Source organism: Osmia bicornis, chromosome 6 (genome assembly GCF_907164935.1).
Source record: "Osmia bicornis bicornis chromosome 6, iOsmBic2.1, whole genome shotgun sequence".
Classification (NCBI taxonomy): Eukaryota; Metazoa; Arthropoda; class Insecta; order Hymenoptera; family Megachilidae; genus Osmia; species Osmia bicornis.
The window spans coordinates 3,078,920-3,098,111 of NC_060221.1; the positions used below are offsets into that span (position 1 = coordinate 3,078,920).

Here is a 19,192-nt window from a genome sequence, read left to right on the forward strand (position 1 = left end):
TAGTTGGCCGATTTTCACGATGCATCTGGCATCCGCGATCAAGGTCCGTCGAGATAGGCTTGCAACATCTTGTTATGTATCGCCGATTGACCCACATTGCAAAATACAATTTGTCAACTATTGATTCGGCCTCTACTATGATCGTACCTGGTCTGGCAATAAGTCATCACTCACTTAAGTGAACACTTTAAAGTACAGCTAATGTAATTTTATCTCAACGATCGATCAAGGCTTTAACAACAACCTGTTAACAGACTTTACGAAACATCTCAATTAGAAAGGATAAATTTCAAACAAAATATTTGATATTATAGTACTAATAAAATTTAAGTAAAAAAGAATTTTTTAAATATGAAAAGAAATAAAACATCGGGTAAATAAAAGAGACCAACCATACGTGTATCACATAATTTAGTTTCGCTTTAATATATTAGATATTGTTTGATATAATATATGACTCTCATATCGTATGTTAAATCGTAATATTAAACGGCATACACCCTAAAACATCGTCGTATCAATAATTTACACGAAAAACTGTACACAACACCGTTATTCTCAACCGATCAATCAAAAAATCATTCATTCGATTTGACAGTCATACAGAAAAATTATTATTTATCATACTTTTTACACCCTCTCTCCCATTACGAAGTCAATGAAAATTTACAAGAATCTATTGACGATTTAAAAAAAAAAAAGAATACAATACAAGGACACTCGAACAATGATAAAGGAACATATAAGAGATACGAGCTATCGTTATAAGTAACAAATCACACGCGAACAAAACTGCTGATCTATCATTCTATTAATTGGGATCAATGTAGGCATACACAATTTGTGAAATAAAATATCTTTCAAGAAGATACTTTGATTTTTTAAGTAATATGATACACCAGCGATGAAAATGCAACGAAAGATATTTATAGGGTTTAATTATATAGCTATAATTATAATTAAAGCTACAATTATAGCTATAAATTCAAAGTCACAGCTATAGTTATATACTGTATGACGTAACTTATAACTTACAAATATCTTTCGGTTTGCTTTTCAACGAACATATGTATCTTTTTCTTTCCGTGATCAAATGAATCAAGACACGTCGTCCCTTAATCATAATATTTTTAAACGATCATCTTATGCAAATTATCAATAATGATATGTTTCTGTCGAATTTAAAGGCGTATCTTTTTTTTCCTTTTTTGATCTGTATGATTCTGTGCGAAGAAAAAACGATAATTCGAGTCTAAATGTATGTTACAAAAAAACATTAATGATAAGCAAGATAAACAACGGGGAAACTTTAATTACATCCCCCCGTTGAACTACTAATTATATAATAATCAGCACGCACAACAGACAATTAAAATCATTGTCATATTTAAGCAATAAAGATCACGATTAACCTTGATGTGTAAAATGTGCACTTTGGTTTTCCACGAATATATTATATATAAATTACAAACACGATTCGATTTATAGTCGAACGAGTTTCTCTCCGCACTAATGGAGAAAATTTTCATATAAATCGCGATTCTAAGAAGACAGAGCTTTTTTTTTCCTTTACCTGTATACATGAATTATTCAGGAATCATTCGTTTCGTTAATTGAAGACCTAGATGACTCGAACATCAAACGTTCTTCTCAAATATCTCACTTCTGAACTTCGAATAATTTTTACAAATTTTATGCAGAATGTTTTGAAGGTCCACCTAAAACAATAGGCAATTTTATTACAAAAAAAAATGATGCTTCTGTTGAAAATGATCCAGGTCTTCAATTTGTAATGAGCATCGTGTACAAAAGGAAGATCGACTTTGTTGTGACTCCTTCTGGTGGTTCTTTTTTTTTTTTTTCATTTTTCATAGCTTTTGTCTTGTTCTTCTTCGTCCTCTCTAAACATCAAAGATCTGCCATAATAAGTATACGTATAATACGATCAGGTACAAGAGTAGCATCTAAGGGGTGATCTATTTTATTACTAAAGAGAGGACGAAGTTCCTCGATCGTCTTAAACGTAATTACCTTCAAGCCTCCATGTATATGATAATATTCCTTTCTTCCCATCTTTAAGACGTTCGAGTATTGGAACAAGTTGTTAACCCGTATCTGGTAAGATTGAATCTATTAGATCTTAATAATTTCTTTAAAAAAAAAAAGTAGAAATTTAATTGTATAAGTTGTGCTAACTGCTAAAAACAACGTACTTCATTAAATTTTTTGATCTCATACCAGTTACGAGTTAAACTTAAACTTTGTGTGACACCAAAGAAAACAATCAAAATTGGTTCCTCAATAATTAAAAAAAAAAAAATATTTACTATTTCTTCCTGCAATTGCAATCACGAATGATTAATACCAAGAATGTTTCTCAACGATCAGTATAAAAATGAATAAATTATAATTCATGATGTTTGTAATACCTATATACAGCGTGTTTTCGACTTGATGGCATCTCAGAAAAAGGGGTGAATCTACCTAAAAAAGTAAGTCGAAAATGTAGGATTATTGAAATTTTTGTATTTTAAAAGAAAAACCGCGGTAAACATGTGGCGCTATCTAGTATCAGGCGCACCAAATGAGCTTTTTGATTTTGCCGATAGGGAGCGCAAAAGATATATTAATTTTTAGTTCTTCCCGCCAACACCAGGATACGCTGTGATAATTTTTTAAAATACGAAAAAATCTCACTCCACATCTCCGACTTACTTTCTCAGGTAGATTTATTCCATTTCCGGTTCTGTCAGCGGGTCGCAGGAACACCCTGTAGAATCGAGACAAAGGTGCACAGCTGAAAGAATATACTGTGATGGCGAACACCTGCCTCCATAGATTTCTTTTGTTCCGAAAAACAGGCAAAAACTATAATCCATGGATTAGCTTCTATTTATCCGATATTATTACTTATGTTCTATCGTTTCGGTAAGAATGATTATTGGTCCGCCTGCTCACTGGCTACTTCGTCATCGGACATCGGCGGCGTCCTATCGTGATTTGTACAGTTTTCCATCTTACATCTGGATTCAGCGACCTCGAGCCAGTGTTGTTTATTCTTACGCACACCTTCGACCAATGGTTCCAACTTATCCGATAATAAAGCAAATGCCTGTTTGAACAAATTTAACAAAATAAAATATATTTAATAGACGTAGAAAAATTTGTATGTCGAGGGTTAAAAGCGTAACTGTTCCTCTTTGTAAGTTATACCTGCATAGAAATCAAGTTACCTCGTAAATAGGAAGGCAGATCGAATCGATGAAGCCAACTTGCATAATTGGTAGCTGATCTTCCTTTTCTCGATTCATAATGTCCTGTAACATCAATTACAGTGAAAAATAAAATGATGATAAAATAGTTGAAAGCATGGAAAGCGTGGAAAGCACCTACAATGGGAGTGATATTGAGGGTCCGCCTTTCAATGTCCCCTTGTTCGAAGAACTCGCTACTGACTAATTCTGCTACCCTTTTCTCGACATCCCAAGGTTTCGTTATAGCCGCCAGATCGCAGACGGTCATTAACATTCCTCGTAGAAGTTCCCGATGATCGCTATAAGCCCAATTGTAATCACCACCCCTGGCTAAACTAAGGAAAGCACCCCTTTTCCGGAAGTATACCGCTAGGTCGGTAGAGAGGATCGCCTCTTCGAGAACTTTTACCACGCGAGAATATTCTTCAGGCGATAAATTCGACAGGATTTGGTTCCCTTGACTACTCAGTATCATCAGACACTGATCAAAATGATGATGCTCCATCGTCGATGTCGAATAGAGTTGCGCGAGCGGTGACGATGCTCTGGAAATGGAAAAAGATCATTCGATGAAATTACAATTATTGGGAAATTAAATAAATAATTATTGTTTCCTCTCTTACTTAATTTGGAAAGAGTTATTTGTGCCTCGATGATCTAGATCGTGACACAAACAAGCGATAATCAGCGCAAGGCATTCGATCTCCCCAAAAATTTTCCACCATTGTGTGGCCTGAAAAACAACATATTTCTTGTTTATTATTTATTCGGTCGATACGCAGTCGATATTGATAAAATACGTGTATTGAACTTACAGTTAAAATAGCGAACATCATTTGAGCGACGTTAAATGCGTGACGCCAATTGTGATAGGTAACATTTCTGTAATTCTTCTTTACACTTAGAAGCCAACGACAAAGTACGTCGTAATCGATATGAAAACGTTCGACAAAGTCGAGATCCAAAAACATGCGAAGACAGGCTGTTAATGTTTCGTCGTCTTCCATGTAAATGTCGTCAAACTTAAAATCGTGCAATTGAAAATTCGCTGATGAAGGCACTCTTAAGCCCTGTAATAAAATAAAATAAAGAAGCTCGACACAAGTATTAATTTGCGAATTTCTCGAATTGAATTTGAAAACGTACTCGTAGTCTTTGCGCATCTTCTAACGATGCCGAAGCATGGTAACTCAATACTTCTAACGTGACGCTCTGTTTGGCCATTGCTATCACAGCTTTTTCGTACCTAAATGAATCATAAAAAATGAACGTAAACTAGAAAATTTTTGTTTGCTAAATCAACCATTCATAAACGCAACGCTCGCGTCTTTTTGGTATATTTACATGTGCGTATTATGAATGCCCATGCCACAAAAAATAGCGAAAGCTTCGACGAAATTCTCGTCATTTTTTGTAAAGGCAAGGTCGTTGAACTTGTTGATCAGTTGAATGACGCCGATGATCTGACCCGATGAGTTCTTGATGGGCATACAAAGTATGGTACGATGCCTAAAACCGGTACCATCGTCAACCGAAGGGTCGAACCTTGGATCCTCGTAGGCATTCGGTATGTTTACCGTCTAAAAGATTTATTCATCGTAATAAAAATGAAAATCATTATTTGAAAAACCAAACATATTAATTAGAGCTCGTTTCTGGTTTAACTACTTATACTTACCTCACCAGTTGTAGCAACGTAACCAGTGATGCCAACATTTATAGGGAATCTACTCTCGAATGGACTGCATGAACAAAACCGAATACATGTAAGGTTTCTGAGGAAATTGAATGATCGATGGTAATTGAACAAAAGAAAATAAGAACGTAATTACAAACTTCATTCACCTAGTGCGAGAATCGGAATCCTCGCCAGTAAGATCGTTCGCCTCGAAATCGAATACCCTTGAAAAACTACCCTTCGATGCTTTGTGCACGAGGAGAACCTGAAGAGAATAGATACACAGATAGATGTCTTCTTTTTTTTCTCACTAAAGTAGAAATAAGAAAAAAGAAGATTAATTCACCTGTACCCGTTGACACTGTATCAATGATTGGGTGTGCGTTAATATTCGCAACACCATGTGTTCTATTGTGCTCTGTTCTTCGAAAATCATTCTAGCCAAATCCAAAAGTACCTATAATTATTAGGATTATTTTAAAATTCACATGACACGAAGTAAAAATAATTGTATCAGAAATTTATTAACCTGATTTCTTTTCACTTCCAATTGACTCTTTTCGTACAATTGTGCATTCCTCAATCCAATTCCACAAAATTGCAAATAACCAGCGAAAACTTTCTCATCTTGCGAGGTGAATTGTCCTTCACCACCGAGTTTGTTAATCACTTGGGCAACACCGATCACATCTCCGTTACAGTCCTTTATTGGCATACATAATAGGGCTCTTGTTCTATACCCTGTTAATGCATCGATTTCACGATTGAACCTCGAGTCCTGGAAATAGCAGACGAATTCACGTTAGAATTGTATTCTAATAAAAATTCTCTTCGACACTTGGATAAATCTTTACCTTGTAAGCATCTGGTATGTTAACAGGTTCTCCACTTTCAGCGACGTATCCGACAATTCCCGTGCCCCAGGGAATTTTGATCTCGTCTTTCTTCTCCATCTCGAGTAACGTCGACCTTGAACACACATCAAACAACTTCGAGACCAGGCATCTGCTCCTCGAGTATCCCGTGCCACCACGTTGTCCCGAGTTCCCGTTCCCCGTTTTATTTAGGTTCGCGTTGCCACTCGTATTATTCGACGAGGTATCATGATTTTGCGATGAAGGCATGCAACCACCACCTCTTTCGCCCTGTACGAGAAACAGCGAGCCACGATCCGCGTGCAACAGGGTGCTCACATTCTGCAAGATCTTGTGACACAACGACCTCACGTCTAGTTCGTTACAGATGTCTTTAACCTACGATCAAATTCAATTCCTCTATTTAATAGATACGTTTCAAACGAAAAGAGAAAAAAAAAAAGAAAAATCAACGCATCGTACGATGAAAAAAATTATTCTACCAATTCAAAGATGAGATCCTTTTCGTCAAGATGCCTGAGTTCGTGTCTGGATCGTCTTTGAGGTCTGTTCGAATTTCCAGAACCGACCTGCTGAACACCCGGTTGGCCGGAATCACCGGGTGACACGCTCAGGAAGGTCGGGGTCCCGTCGATCGTGTTAACGATCGGTTTCAGCAAACCACCGCGTTCGAATTCATGAGCCGAGATCTTTCGAACGGGAGTGGTAGCGCCTGATCCACCAGAACCACCCCGACCAGAAGACGATGTACCACCCGTATGAGTCGGACTCGACAGTTCCATGCAGCTGCTCGACGATGATGTTGGAGTCGCGTGTGATACCAGCCACATGTCCACTGTCTGTCTCGTCACTTTCCTATCGACAAACAATTTCCCTCTCCTTAATTCAACGTTAATTAATTTTCTTATTGCCTGTTTTATCGATCTCCAACATCCACGTGGCATAGAAAAGGACAGTTGTGCTATCGTATTCATCGATGACTTCCTATTAATACAAATAGACAATTAACGAATCGAATCGAGGCAATCAATGAAATATTAAGCAAAGAAGGTTAGCAGATGGCGTGTGAATAATAAAAGTGAGCCGAGGAAAATGAATAATAAAAATAACCTTAGAAAGTAGTCACTGACGAAATCAGGATGTTCGTCGAGCCAAGCTTCCATGCGGGCGTATTCCGGGTCGTAAACGGCAGAAGTGGAACAATAGTAACCACCACCGGTGGACTTTCCATCTTGCACTTGTTGCAACGTGCCCTGCCCTGACATAACGGTCTGCACCCCTTGCATCCCCTGCACACAAGGAGCTGCCGTCTCCGCCGTCATCCTCGGCTCTTCGATGCTCCGCAAGTGCAGGCCTACTTGACAGACGAAACGCGATCGTCATTATACGAAATTTTACAATTTTTCAGAAACACAGGCTTCTCGGAACTCAACGATTCGATATCTTCGTTTTCCCAAAGATCGGATAAAAATCTTACTCGGTCTTTTTAACGTCTTATGATTTCTGCATTCTTTTCGATAACGAAAATGCTGACGATGCAGAATGTTTGAAAAGGTGAGTGCATCGATCGTGAAACGAATATAAAATTCTTCGTTCATTTTTCTTGCGTCCTCTGTAGACTTAACGGGATTGTTTTATAACAATGACTACGGTATAATAAAAACATCTAACCAAAGAACGAAAATAAGGATCACGAGTACTTTGACCCTCGTGCATCGTCTGTTGTTCTTTCATACGCAACAGTGACACCATTTTTTATTAAGAAATTATGCAAGTCGAAAACATGTTTGGGTTGAGATCCAGGAAAATTCGCAGTAACCTTTGAAACGACCCACGTGCTTTTGTTATTTGCATAATGCCACGAGCATTTGTAGGACAAATAAATAAGAAAAGAAAATTGCATTGAAACTCGGAGAAATTGTATAAAAGAAAGCTGCAAAGTGTGTGCGTAAAAAATTGTAGCATCCTTGATTCCGCATGACAAAGAGAGAGAGATGTCTCGTTTCCTTCTACCGCCATTAGGATCGTAAGTCTTCATTTTCACGAGAAACGAAGCGGCAAGTTTGATGAAAAGATTTCACGCAACAACAACTTGCAAGCAACTCTGCCTCGAGCTTTATCTTTTCCCTGGGGAACGCTAAATCCCAAGTATCCGCGGAAAGAGGAAACAGAGGCTTGATTTTCTGTTTAAATCAACGCTGCACGCAATTGAATATGGAATCGTGCAGTAAAGTGTTCTTTAATGCTCAATTTCTGATACTAATAATTCTAACTGGAGCATTTTGTTAGAATTCAAATGATTTTAATTCCTACTCAAGTTCTAAAATTTGATCTTTCGCCTCCAGTACATCTCGATAGGTCGAAACTGAAGTTGATGGAAAAATCCTGATTACTATCACGTTATCATTATCCTCTCCCTCCTGTAATCAGGATCCAAAGAACCGACATTACAGAGGGATCATGAGGCGCGTTAGTTGGTCCGTTACCAGCTCGAGCATTCAACGTTGAATTAGCATGGGACTTTTTGCAGTACGAACAAATCAGCCACATAGGAATTTTACTGGGTAAGCCGTGGCCGTGTTTTTCCACGGGTTTCAACGGGCTGGCAATGCCGGCAGTGCCGGGATTATTCCGTCCTTCCGTAATTTAACAGACGACAAATCTCCGGCAAAATATAGCCGAAGGAAGGACACGTTTGACCGACCAGCACTGATACGCCCGAACCTTCATATTTCCTTTACAAATATTTTAACAACGTATCCATTCTAGCACATTTCTCCGATTCTTACGGTCTATTAATATAATTGCAATTAGAAATTTCATTAAAATTATTTAGCGGAAACTAACTGCCACGTGAAATTGGCAAGTAGATTTAAGTCGAGCAAATTGGTTGCACAACCAATACCTAGCGTATTTCACAGTTCCCACGATTCGAAATAAACGCCGATTACTGGTATGGCTCATTATCGCGCCATAACTGCTAGCCGTCTCCGGTAATAGTATTGGAAATGGTCCAGACTAGAATATACTGAAACTGAGGACAGATACTAAACAGTTTCTAAAACATCCTTTCAAATTTTATAACTTTTCACACGATTGCGATTATCTAACATTTTCAACGTGAATCTTTTGAAATTTCAAACGCCAAAGGGGTATTGCACCAAGATGGTATCGAACGTGTCGAGGTGATTCGTCGAATTGTTCGGTTGATCGCGTGGAATCGAAGCCCGTTACCACTAATGGTGATAGTAGCAATCGCATTACGGTGCTGCCGGTGTTGAATGACGACGAATAGTAAGGTAGCAAACATGCAAGCAAACGGCCTTCGTTCGCCATGACTTGACTCGGTGGCGCCAAGCTGACCTATCTTGTGTACACTCGCGATCAAATCAAACTTCCCCAGGAAAAATGATGATGCCCTACCCCTTAAGCATCGCGGGGGAGAATGACAATGCAACGTAGGGGACCCAGTATGTATAGGTCTGTGGCGCACCTCCACTTGGGTATAAACTTCTGATATTTATTCATGTTTCTCATATATTAAATTTTAAATATGTAATAATTAAAAATTATATTACTTCTTTACTAAATTGCTTTTAGTAATAAAATTTGATCGTGAGTGTACCAATGAGCAATGGATCGACCACACCGATCGCCTTTGACTTCCTCAAGGATCGTAAGTTTGCTGCGCAATGCTGGCTCGTTTATTTTCTGTCTTTGACAGTAACCAAACGACAGAAAAGCAATCAACTACATTGTGCTTTTCTTCAACGACTCGTGGATATTTTCCAGCTTCGTTCGCGATGATTTATCTACGACTACTGGATTAACGTCACCTCGATGCTCGAGTGAAATCGAGAAATAATTATTGAATTATAACGACACAGCATGAAATAAATTATAAATTAGCATACAGATAATAAAATGAAATCCCAATGAATTGACCAATCGCTGTAAACTCTAACATTAATTAATAAACATACTCATGTGAGAACTTCCACGAAAGTTAATTAAAATGCGAGATTAAAAAAAGAAAAATGAAACGACAGTGAAGTATCTTATACGTGGAAAAACCACGTTTCTCGCCACACAATTAATTTCTCGATGACTTGTAGTTTCGTTACAGAGAATTTCAGTGCAAAGTTCAGAAACAAGTCGACCACCGTAGTAAACGTAATCGCCAATGGAAAGATAAACGGAAATCACCTCGCTATCAGTGGTAAGTGACACTAGCGTCAGCGTGAGTACAACTTTCGTAAGACAAATCGATTCGTAGTATTTGCAATTGTTCGAAACGACGAACAAATTATCTGAAGAGTGTGTTTCACCGAAAAAGTCAATCATTTCTCAATTCAGCCTCGATATTTCGGTTAGTTTCAAGTACGATAAATTATAATGAAACGCTGTGATCGATCGAAGATTAGATCGATCTATCGCTTCGTGTACCGCTTTATCTGATTACCTAATCGAGTACGCAATTTTCTGTAATCATTGCGTTTCATAATAACAGCGGCAACACAATTACATTGGAAAAATGATCGGTTACTAGCGATATTTGATTAACCGTCAAGGTTCCACGATAATATCAACCTTGTTCTCCTATCATTTCGAATTTTTCTAAACCAATTTCTATTCTTTCTCCTTGGATTATTTTCAACGATCTTCGGTTCGAAAGGTCGCGTCGGATCGAACGATCGTCGAAGGGGGCACGGTTCCAAGGGTGACGGAGGCCGATAGATCGACGATGGTTGATTTTATTGACAATAACAATAGGTGTATGGAGTTGATTCGGTTGGTAGCGGTGATCGGATATCGAAGAACAGTAAAGCTGCAACAAGAGCATGCAACCGACCGGCCTTCACTCGGCTCGGCTCGGCCTGGTGGCGCCAAGCTGACCTATCTGTTTCCACCAACACACAACAGCTCGCTTTGCATCGGGCTTGCCTTGCTCGACTGGCTGGCTGGCTGGCTGGCTGGCTTCATAGGAAAGTGCAGACGTGCTCGTGCAACCATATTTTCCTGACGTGCTATCGTACTTACTGTACGGTTTCTTTCACGTGCGCCTACTCGCCGATGACGTCCGCGTAATCGCGGTAACCTCGCTATCAGAATTTCTTTTTCTCGATCCGCGCAAGGTCCATCAATTACCTCATAACATGCACGTTCCTTCCTGCGCTCCGATCATCATCGTCTATCATTTTTTTTTTCAAACCCGCCACACTCGTGACGTGTACACGATCATTGGTGGCCGGCAAATTGATATTAGAACGAATGATAATTAAAAGGATAATATTCGGAATGCGATAAAAAAGGGGATCGATCGAATTAAGATAAGGTAAAAAGAATGGTTGAACGAGCGGTGGTAAAGGAAAAAGCGAACGTGTCCAAGGCGAGATTGAGACAGAGTCTTCGGGAGTAAAAGAACGAGATAAAAGGAGCGAAAGAGGAAAGGGAAGATACGAAAAACGGTAGCATTGAACTTGACACAACGACGAAGTACCGTGTGGTGTTTGCAGGAGAAGAGGACCGGTGCTACCGGCATTCAAAGAGGGGATACACGATGAGGGCGACCAGTCGAAAAGCAAGTTTTCAGTGGCCTGTTCGTATAAATTCAAAGAGTAAAGGTGAGGGGCCCCCAACGGACACGAAGAGAGATCGACGAACGAGATGCGATAAATCCTCCGTTCGTTCGTTCCGCTTTTCTCTTTCGGAGCATCCTTACGGACTTTGCCGCGATTCGCAATTAGAAGAACACGTTCGTTTCCGCATCCTTAGAAATTGGAGCTTACCAGAAAGGCTACTCGGAACTCTGTGTCTCGTAAGTGTTATTTTACTCCACTTTTCTCTCATCGAATCATGCGAGACTTTCTATGCGTCGAAATTGGTCATTACACGATATGATATAATCTAATAGCGTCTACGCGTATCTCTTTTTCTTGGAGGCTGATTTTTTTGTCAGTTTCTCTGCGTTAACCTTCTAGTTGGTATACGTCCTATCTCTTTTTCTTTTGGCCACCTTTTTCTTCTCTTCCGGCTCGCCACCGTGCGTCAAAGCCTCTTTCGTACGTCATTGGTAGCCAGCTGGGCAGCTGCCGAGCTACCGGCTACCATAATCGCTCTCCTCCTGTGATTCGTTCTCTACGTTCGTACATATACGTTTACGACAGCCGGCTAATACGGTGGGGCGTGAAGCAAATCGAGACGATTCGAGAAGAACGCGTCTGTTCGCGTGGCTCAGACCATCGGTCCGCGATAACGCGTCGCCGATTGACAAACTGTCTTTTACACTCTTCTTTCACTTTTCAGTTACCTGTTCGATACAATTTTTTTTCTCAATTCAAAATAGAACGATAATTCTACGTTAGAATGACGGAGCGAGGATGGTAGAGCTCAAGATAGTCAGAGCGGTCATTTTTTCTCTTCTTTCACCCTAATGTAAATATGAACTATGAGTTGGCGCCACATTTCTGTAAGTTCGCGACGACGCCGCTCCGGATCACCGGTAGACTGTTGTGATAACTCTTCTGTCGGACAGCTCACGATTACATGAGCAGAAAAAGAAAAAAGGCATAGCCGCGGTAAGAAACATAACGGCACCGCATTCGTCGACGACGCTCGGTTTAACGCGAACCGAAAACCAAGTAAACGGTGCTCTTATCATTCGCGTACACTCGCGATAAAATCAAGCTTCCCTAGGGAAAATCTCGATCTAGGGGAAAGCAACCCCTTCGCTCGAAAGTTAAACTTTGGAGAAATATGAAATTTCAGAATTATCGTATTTACTTAGAATGGTGTCAAGTGTCCGGTATCGCATTTCGTACGAAATATTTATCTTTATTTTCCTTTTTTTTTGTTTTAATGATTTTTTATGAGTGGGCCAAGCCCCATATTCGGTATCTCAAGAATGCAATAGTTTCAGAAAATACTTTCGGTTTCTCATTATTTATTCTGTCGTCATAGAACTCGTAATTGTTGCGTGACGTAGAACTGTGCAAAATAAATGCATCAATTATTCTGAACCTCTTTTGTCCAATGTTCTGATGACAATTCTTTAAATTCTGATCGTTTCAAAATATACCTTGACGAAATAAAGGACATTATACCCAAAACATGTTGCATGCGTTGTGATTTTTAAATTGTTTTTTAGACCATTCAGCTTTCCCGTTTTTAGCTTTTGCTTGCGTAAGAGATATTAACGTCATCGTTCTTATCTTTTTCGGAGATTTGTATTGTTTCGAAGATTAAAATCAGCCTCCTAAGAAAAATATCTGTTTCATCGTTGCCCTTATTAAAAAAAAAAAATCAACGACCCAATTGTACATATACACAGCCTGTATCAGACATTTTCAAACATTCATTATAAAAAAATAAATGATCGAGGACGAGAAATTTCGAGTATGATTAAACACCAACATTTTTTCATGCCAAAAAGTGTCGCTACTTAATTTTCTACAAGCGTTCAACATGTATTGACGTATTTTTTGATTCAGCTAATATCACGTGCATAGCATCCAAGATGAAGTTGACCCACTTATAGATGAAGCTTCAATGAAATCACTGCCATTCTAGTTCAACAATTCCGTCTACCAGTGACGATGAAATAAAAAATAAAAAAACTAAGTCTGTACACTCGCGATGAAATCAGGTCTCTCCATGAAAAATGGTGTTTATCAGAGCTGTACTTAATGTCTGATTATCACCGGTGTAATACCTAATCACGTAAAATAAATATGTAAGACGGTACATTTTCTAATTTGACGTGGACGAATCGTCTAGGAAGGCAGAATAAGTCGACAAAGGAAAATAAACGCGTTCACGTAGCACAGAGGAAGCAGCAAAAGCCAGGAGGAGCTGTGGCAGCTCTCGTCTTCGAGGTCCACTTTCGGTATGCAAGAAGAGAACGCGGCATGACACGCGGCTATATTAAACTCAGCCGATAGTCATGTGTGTGAGTAAGCTGCGAGTAAAAGCTTGCAAGCACAACCACGCTTTCCCATTTAACCCAAATCAACGATTCTCTTTCTCTCTCTCTCTCTCTCTATCCAAGATAATGTCATTTTCACCTTGATATCCTCTATAGGAATTTTCCTTTCCTTCGAAAATTCCCAGACCAAAGTTCCATTCGCCAACAAGATCCTGCTATAATTAACAGCTGGGAAAGATTGCGAGTGAAACCGCTTGCATTTTATAGCAAGATAAATAAATAAATGAAATTTAAACGTAGATCGAAAATATGATAAATATACAAGAATTTTCATTTTTCACTGGAACATATCAAAGGATAAACAAAGAATGATATAAAAATTCTGAACTCGTTTGAATCCTATTCCCGCTTATTTATTGTCCTTCACCGGCCATTCTTCAATATCGTATCACCTGCAGAACACAAACCGATCTGCGTGTACAGAATTTTTAGCCGACAATTTCCGTGGATGAGTCACAACTTGGAATCACAAACTAGTTGGAAAGTTTCCAGTTTATTGGGAAGACTCCGCGAAAATAAGTGTATTCAACGACGAGGGATTAAAGTTTCAAATTTTCTTGCACCCGACGACAGACATTGTATAAAATTGCATCTTTTTCGTATGAATTTTAACATTTCGCTTGTATCAGCAATTTCGAATATCTTGGAATATATATATCTTCAAATAAGACCACGAAATTGACCTATTTTTCATGTGATTCGATGGAAGTATCAAGTATCCTTGAGGTTATCTATTCATAAAAGGATTTCATACACTCAGGGTACATCACATGTACGTATACAAGGTTCGTATTTTACCACTACTTTTTACGATACCTTGGGGGATTATTTAATATCATTTTTTTTAGGATAATGGCCTATATAATCCAACCTTATCTCTGGTATAACTTTTCTTTGACTTTTCTTTTTTTAGCAGACGATGTAGGTCTTGAGCCTTTTCAATCATGGTGGTAATTGTTATAAAGCTTTCAATTTCAGACCTTTCATTGTGAATCATGCTTGAATCAACAATAATTTCAGAAGCCTGTAAATATAATTTTTTTTTTCTTTAATGATACACGTCTTTCTTCTTTTATCTGTATTTCAAGATACCGAATGTTTTGCATATTACAATGTTTAAAAATATTGATAAACGTTGTGATAAGTTTGTTTTATGTTTCCAAGATTGGAAACAAATGTCACATTATCAAACATTCTCGAACGTAACAGGTAAGATAGAAGATACGTGTAATGAGAATGTCTAAATTGTTTTCTGTACCACGTTCGTTCGAATGATCACCAATATGTAACATAAAACGAAGATGCGTAACGTGCAACGTGTCTGAAGTTTGTAAAGTTACGTTTCACAGTCACACGTGATTGGGTGTCGTGATAGCAAGCGTTCTAGGCGAATAACGACGCGTATTTGCATTGGCCAAGGTAACTGTCGTTATAGCATTGCGTAACGACACCGATTACGAGAAGCACCAAGTCCTCCGTTTATGTTGTGCCGCTACTTTCCGCTGTCACCGCTAGAGGGACATCCGCGCCACCTAAACCGATTTTCTCGCAAGTACTCGGTCAACTATCCATCCACACGTGCCGATCCTCTGATCTGACTTGAATCCTTATATTGAAACGATAAAAAATTCAAGAAAGATGGGTAAAAAAGTTGAAAATTTCCAAAATCATCCTCAAACGAATAAGTTGGAAACGAATGATTATATCTTTTGCTTTTCGTCAGCAAACGACGATGCCTCGTTTCGCAATGTCGCGTGTAAAAAGTGTCGGTTGTACCGACAAGTGGACACCGCGAATAGAAATCGTACCGTTACCTAGAAAGTAGAACCAGGGTAAAAAATGATACGCTGTATTTAAGGTACACATTCTGGGGCAGCAGCGAATCCAGAAAGAGTCATTGCTGTAATTACAGAGATACAGGAATCCAATTATGATTTTATTTCTACAACACTAATGTTGCTTAGAACTCGTTCAAACCTATCCAACTACACTTTATCACTCTTTTCTCGCATCCTACTATTTCAACCATTTCAATTTAATTTAATGAAATAATTTTTCAAACTTTCCTTGCAACAGCGACGTTGATAAACTTATGGTACAATGTAAGGTCGGTCGGTCGTTCGTTCAACGAATTTTGAATGCCAAAGACGATTGTCGAACAATTCGTCAATCCTGCTCGTGAGGTTTGTCAGCTGCGAAATCTACACACACACCGGAGAGATTTATCTGGTGGCACGAATAGGGGGTGGGGAGCGAGTTATCGCGAAGGGAATATGGATTTTTACGATACCTTCTGGTAATCTGTCGAGCTATTACGCTATTACGATCTGGGGGCTACCAATGGGGTCCATGCTGTCTATGAAGGAATCACGTTACGCACGCATGCAGCTACCTACGATCACGCGTGTGCACGCGCCTTTTGGTACAAGAACCCGTACGCTGCGCGCCTTTATTGCAAGCGGCTGCATGTTGTGCGTCCATGCCGACATAAATTTGTCAACGCAGAAAAATTAGCATCGAATGCAACGAACAACGTAAATGTTCATTAGTATGGACCCAGCTTGGTGCGTACACCGTGGAAAGGAATAAAAAAAAAAAAGTAGAGACACGAAAGAGCGTACGTCGTGCGACGTAATTGTCAACGAGCACCGTTATCAATAGCACGGTGCAATCGTACGGGTAATAAATCAGATCCGCTTCGTAGAGAAACAGCGAACAACGTTTCTAGTAGAAAAAGAAAGCAACTCGGGTGTCAGACGTGGCGCGTCTTCTCGATGGAAAAGTTTCGTGTATTCGAAAGGAGCGCTGTTTGCGGTAAAAAATCAGACCGACGAACAATTAAATTTTTGTTAATAAAGAGTAAAAAAAAGATTTATCAGCTTTCAAGTGTGCAACGATAAACAGGAAAAAAACGTTTCATACATCCACCATATTCTGATCAAGGAAGCAATTTATAACGAATCAAAACATACGTATACGTTGAAATACGTTTCATTCATGAATGATTGTTCCACTGCATCGAACAATGAAAACATGGCGGAACATAGATAAAAACGCATTAAAACTGATATCGGACAGTCGATGACATCACTGTCATAGTGCTTTGTTGTTGTGTCTCTGAGATTACGGAAACAACTGCGTTTAACATTTCCTTCCTTTTTTCTTTTTCTAATCTCACAAGCAGAAGATAGATATACGTACGTCAATTTTCATTAGGATGACGTGTAGGAATAATTTAATGAATTTCAAAGAGTACGTTATCTTCGCGCCAATGTGGCATCGTCTGACCATAGTGACATGGTGTTAGCAGCAGCAGTGAAAATGGGCGTGTGTAGTAAGGCATATCGGAAGTATGATTATTAAGGGGATATCCCCTTATGAACGCCCATTTCAGGAAAACTACAAGGTTCCTCCGGGAAAATTGGGAAAATGTATTCAGGCAAAGTATTTCGGAATAAAGCAAAATCGGCAACTCACATTGATCGAAAATCTTAAGCATAGCTTTCTTCAGCTGCATAATCGTGCGCTGAGCGTGGCGAGGCGCCTCGACCAAGTGAGACAATCAGGTTCATAAGACAGCGTGGTCGTCATGTAAGAACGAACCGCTGCTCGTCTCTCGTACAACTCGTTTCTTCGAGAGCAATCCATCCTCCGGAGACGAAAAACGGCCGGTTGTCCTTCAAGGACCGACCGTGCGTCTCGCAGGACGTTGTTCGATCGTCCTCCGGCAACAACAACAGTAGTGGATCGCGATTCTTCGCCACGGCTGCATCCTTCTTCCTTTCCTTGATACACTTTTTCTTTTTCTATTGGTCACCGTTACCCTCCACCAGCGACCCGTTCCGTTTCGTTCCGTTCTCTTCTCTTCTCTTCTCTTCTCTTCTCTTCTCTTCTCTTCTCTTCTGTTTGTCCGTGTCCGATTCGAGGCTGTGCGCGGCCCGACGACGACGTCCGGGCTCCGGACGCAGCACACGCGCAACCACACGCCCCACGCGTGTTTCACAGACACAAGTTCGAGGAAGCGGCGAGTATCGTCACTTCCGCCGCGCTGGAATTCGTACGATGACTGAACTCGCCGCTACTCTCCTCTCGTGTAATAGCTCCCACGTAACGAACCGAACTTTCGGAGCAAATTCGTTCCGATACTCACCCACGTGGTCGTGCTCGAAAAACACTGGGACAACCTCTTTTTCCTTCAAACTATCGCCAACAACGGAAAAGCCAAACGCAACGCGTCCGATTTCACGCGGATCATTTCGTGACGGACGAACGCTTAGAATTAGTCGTAAAGGATGTTCAGTGATCGATCGAACCGATCGCTCGAAGACGTGGCACTAATTGTTAACACTGGACGGTAAACGAACGAGAGACTGGTTCTCGTCTGCACGGTTAGGTGAACGACCGGTATTTGTTGCTGTTCCCTTCGATTTGATATCGTACCCGTCTACCGCATCGTTTCACGATCTTTCGATTACGCCGAGCGGTTCGATTGGATCAATCGGAGTCGGAATCGGTGCAGCGCGCACGGTTCGTTGAAGGAACAGCTGATTAATATATACGGCGAACAACTGCGTATGCTTTTACCGCAACTTCCCGCTCCAATCTCGTACGACTTACTTCAAGGTTTCAATTCTTCATCGTACGACGATATCAGCATTATTTTACCGTTTAAATAATTTTCATTATTCTTGAAAATCGAACAATCCGGTTGTTCACTTTACTTTTCAATTCTCGATGGGATTCGTTACACTATGAAATTCGAAGACGAATGATCGATGGATGTCAACGATATCCGGAGAACACTTGCCGTTCACAAACGAGCACAGATGACGTACATGTCGTGATGCACGCGCACAACTTGTTTACGTTTTCACTTGTTCTTTCGTCAGACTTCGATCTCCGATTCAAAAAACTCCGACTTCGTCTTCTTACACACCGGTTACTCTCCTTACGAAATCGCCTCGATCTTTTAAAAGACCGTACTCTTTCTGTGAACGTTAAACGCTCCTTTTTCATTTGATATCGCTCGCACGGTAACGTTTACGTTCCACACGCGGAGCGCACTCTCTTTTCGTTGAAATTTCTATCTCACCGTAATGAAAATTTCACGAATTCTTTTAAACAGACCAACAATGGTCACTCGAGTGACCGTTACAAGGGGGAAAAGAAAAAAAAAAACAACATTAATTTTGTTCTGGTCGCGTATGAATAATGCGCTTAACGCGCTTTTCGCACGCCTGACGCTTGCCACACGAGAGTTGAACCGCGACTGCTGTGCCGAGCCGAGTCGAATCGAGTCACTCGCGGCGCGGCGCGGGCTCGAAACGACCCACCAGAGAGGGAGGGACAGACGTGATTGGATAAAATGAGATACAACGATTCCGCCAAAACGACCGACAGA

General features: G+C 40.0%; 1 protein-coding gene across 11 annotated transcripts in view; it reads right to left on the bottom strand.

Moving 5' to 3' along the window:
* Positions 1-394: 394 nt before the first annotated feature.
* The window catches only part of LOC114879898 (dual 3',5'-cyclic-AMP and -GMP phosphodiesterase 11-like), a 35,335-nt gene continuing 16,537 nt past the window's right edge, over positions 395-19,192 (bottom strand). For 3 of the 11 annotated variants that reach the window (XM_029195287.2, XM_046286150.1, XM_029195280.2), the window contains exons 3-16: positions 6,918-7,161; positions 6,290-6,662; positions 5,787-6,185; positions 5,462-5,710; positions 5,279-5,389; positions 5,100-5,197; positions 4,933-5,029; positions 4,599-4,834; positions 4,401-4,500; positions 4,070-4,324; positions 3,878-3,987; positions 3,394-3,799; positions 3,234-3,317; positions 395-3,112 (exon numbers count right to left, since the gene is read on the bottom strand). In XM_029195287.2, coding sequence (XP_029051120.1) covers positions 2,939-3,112; positions 3,234-3,317; positions 3,394-3,799; positions 3,878-3,987; positions 4,070-4,324; positions 4,401-4,500; positions 4,599-4,834; positions 4,933-5,029; positions 5,100-5,197; positions 5,279-5,389; positions 5,462-5,710; positions 5,787-6,185; positions 6,290-6,662; positions 6,918-7,129 — 2,904 coding nt within the window. In that variant the 5' untranslated portion in view covers positions 7,130-7,161 and the 3' untranslated portion in view covers positions 395-2,938. Of the gene's footprint in view, positions 3,113-3,233; positions 3,318-3,393; positions 3,800-3,877; positions 3,988-4,069; positions 4,325-4,400; positions 4,501-4,598; positions 4,835-4,932; positions 5,030-5,099; positions 5,198-5,278; positions 5,390-5,461; positions 5,711-5,786; positions 6,186-6,289; positions 6,663-6,917; positions 7,165-17,268; positions 19,073-19,192 lie in introns of those variants that run through there. The other 8 variants (XR_003790000.2, XM_029195279.2, XM_029195286.2 and 5 more) reach the window with 8 other exon arrangements.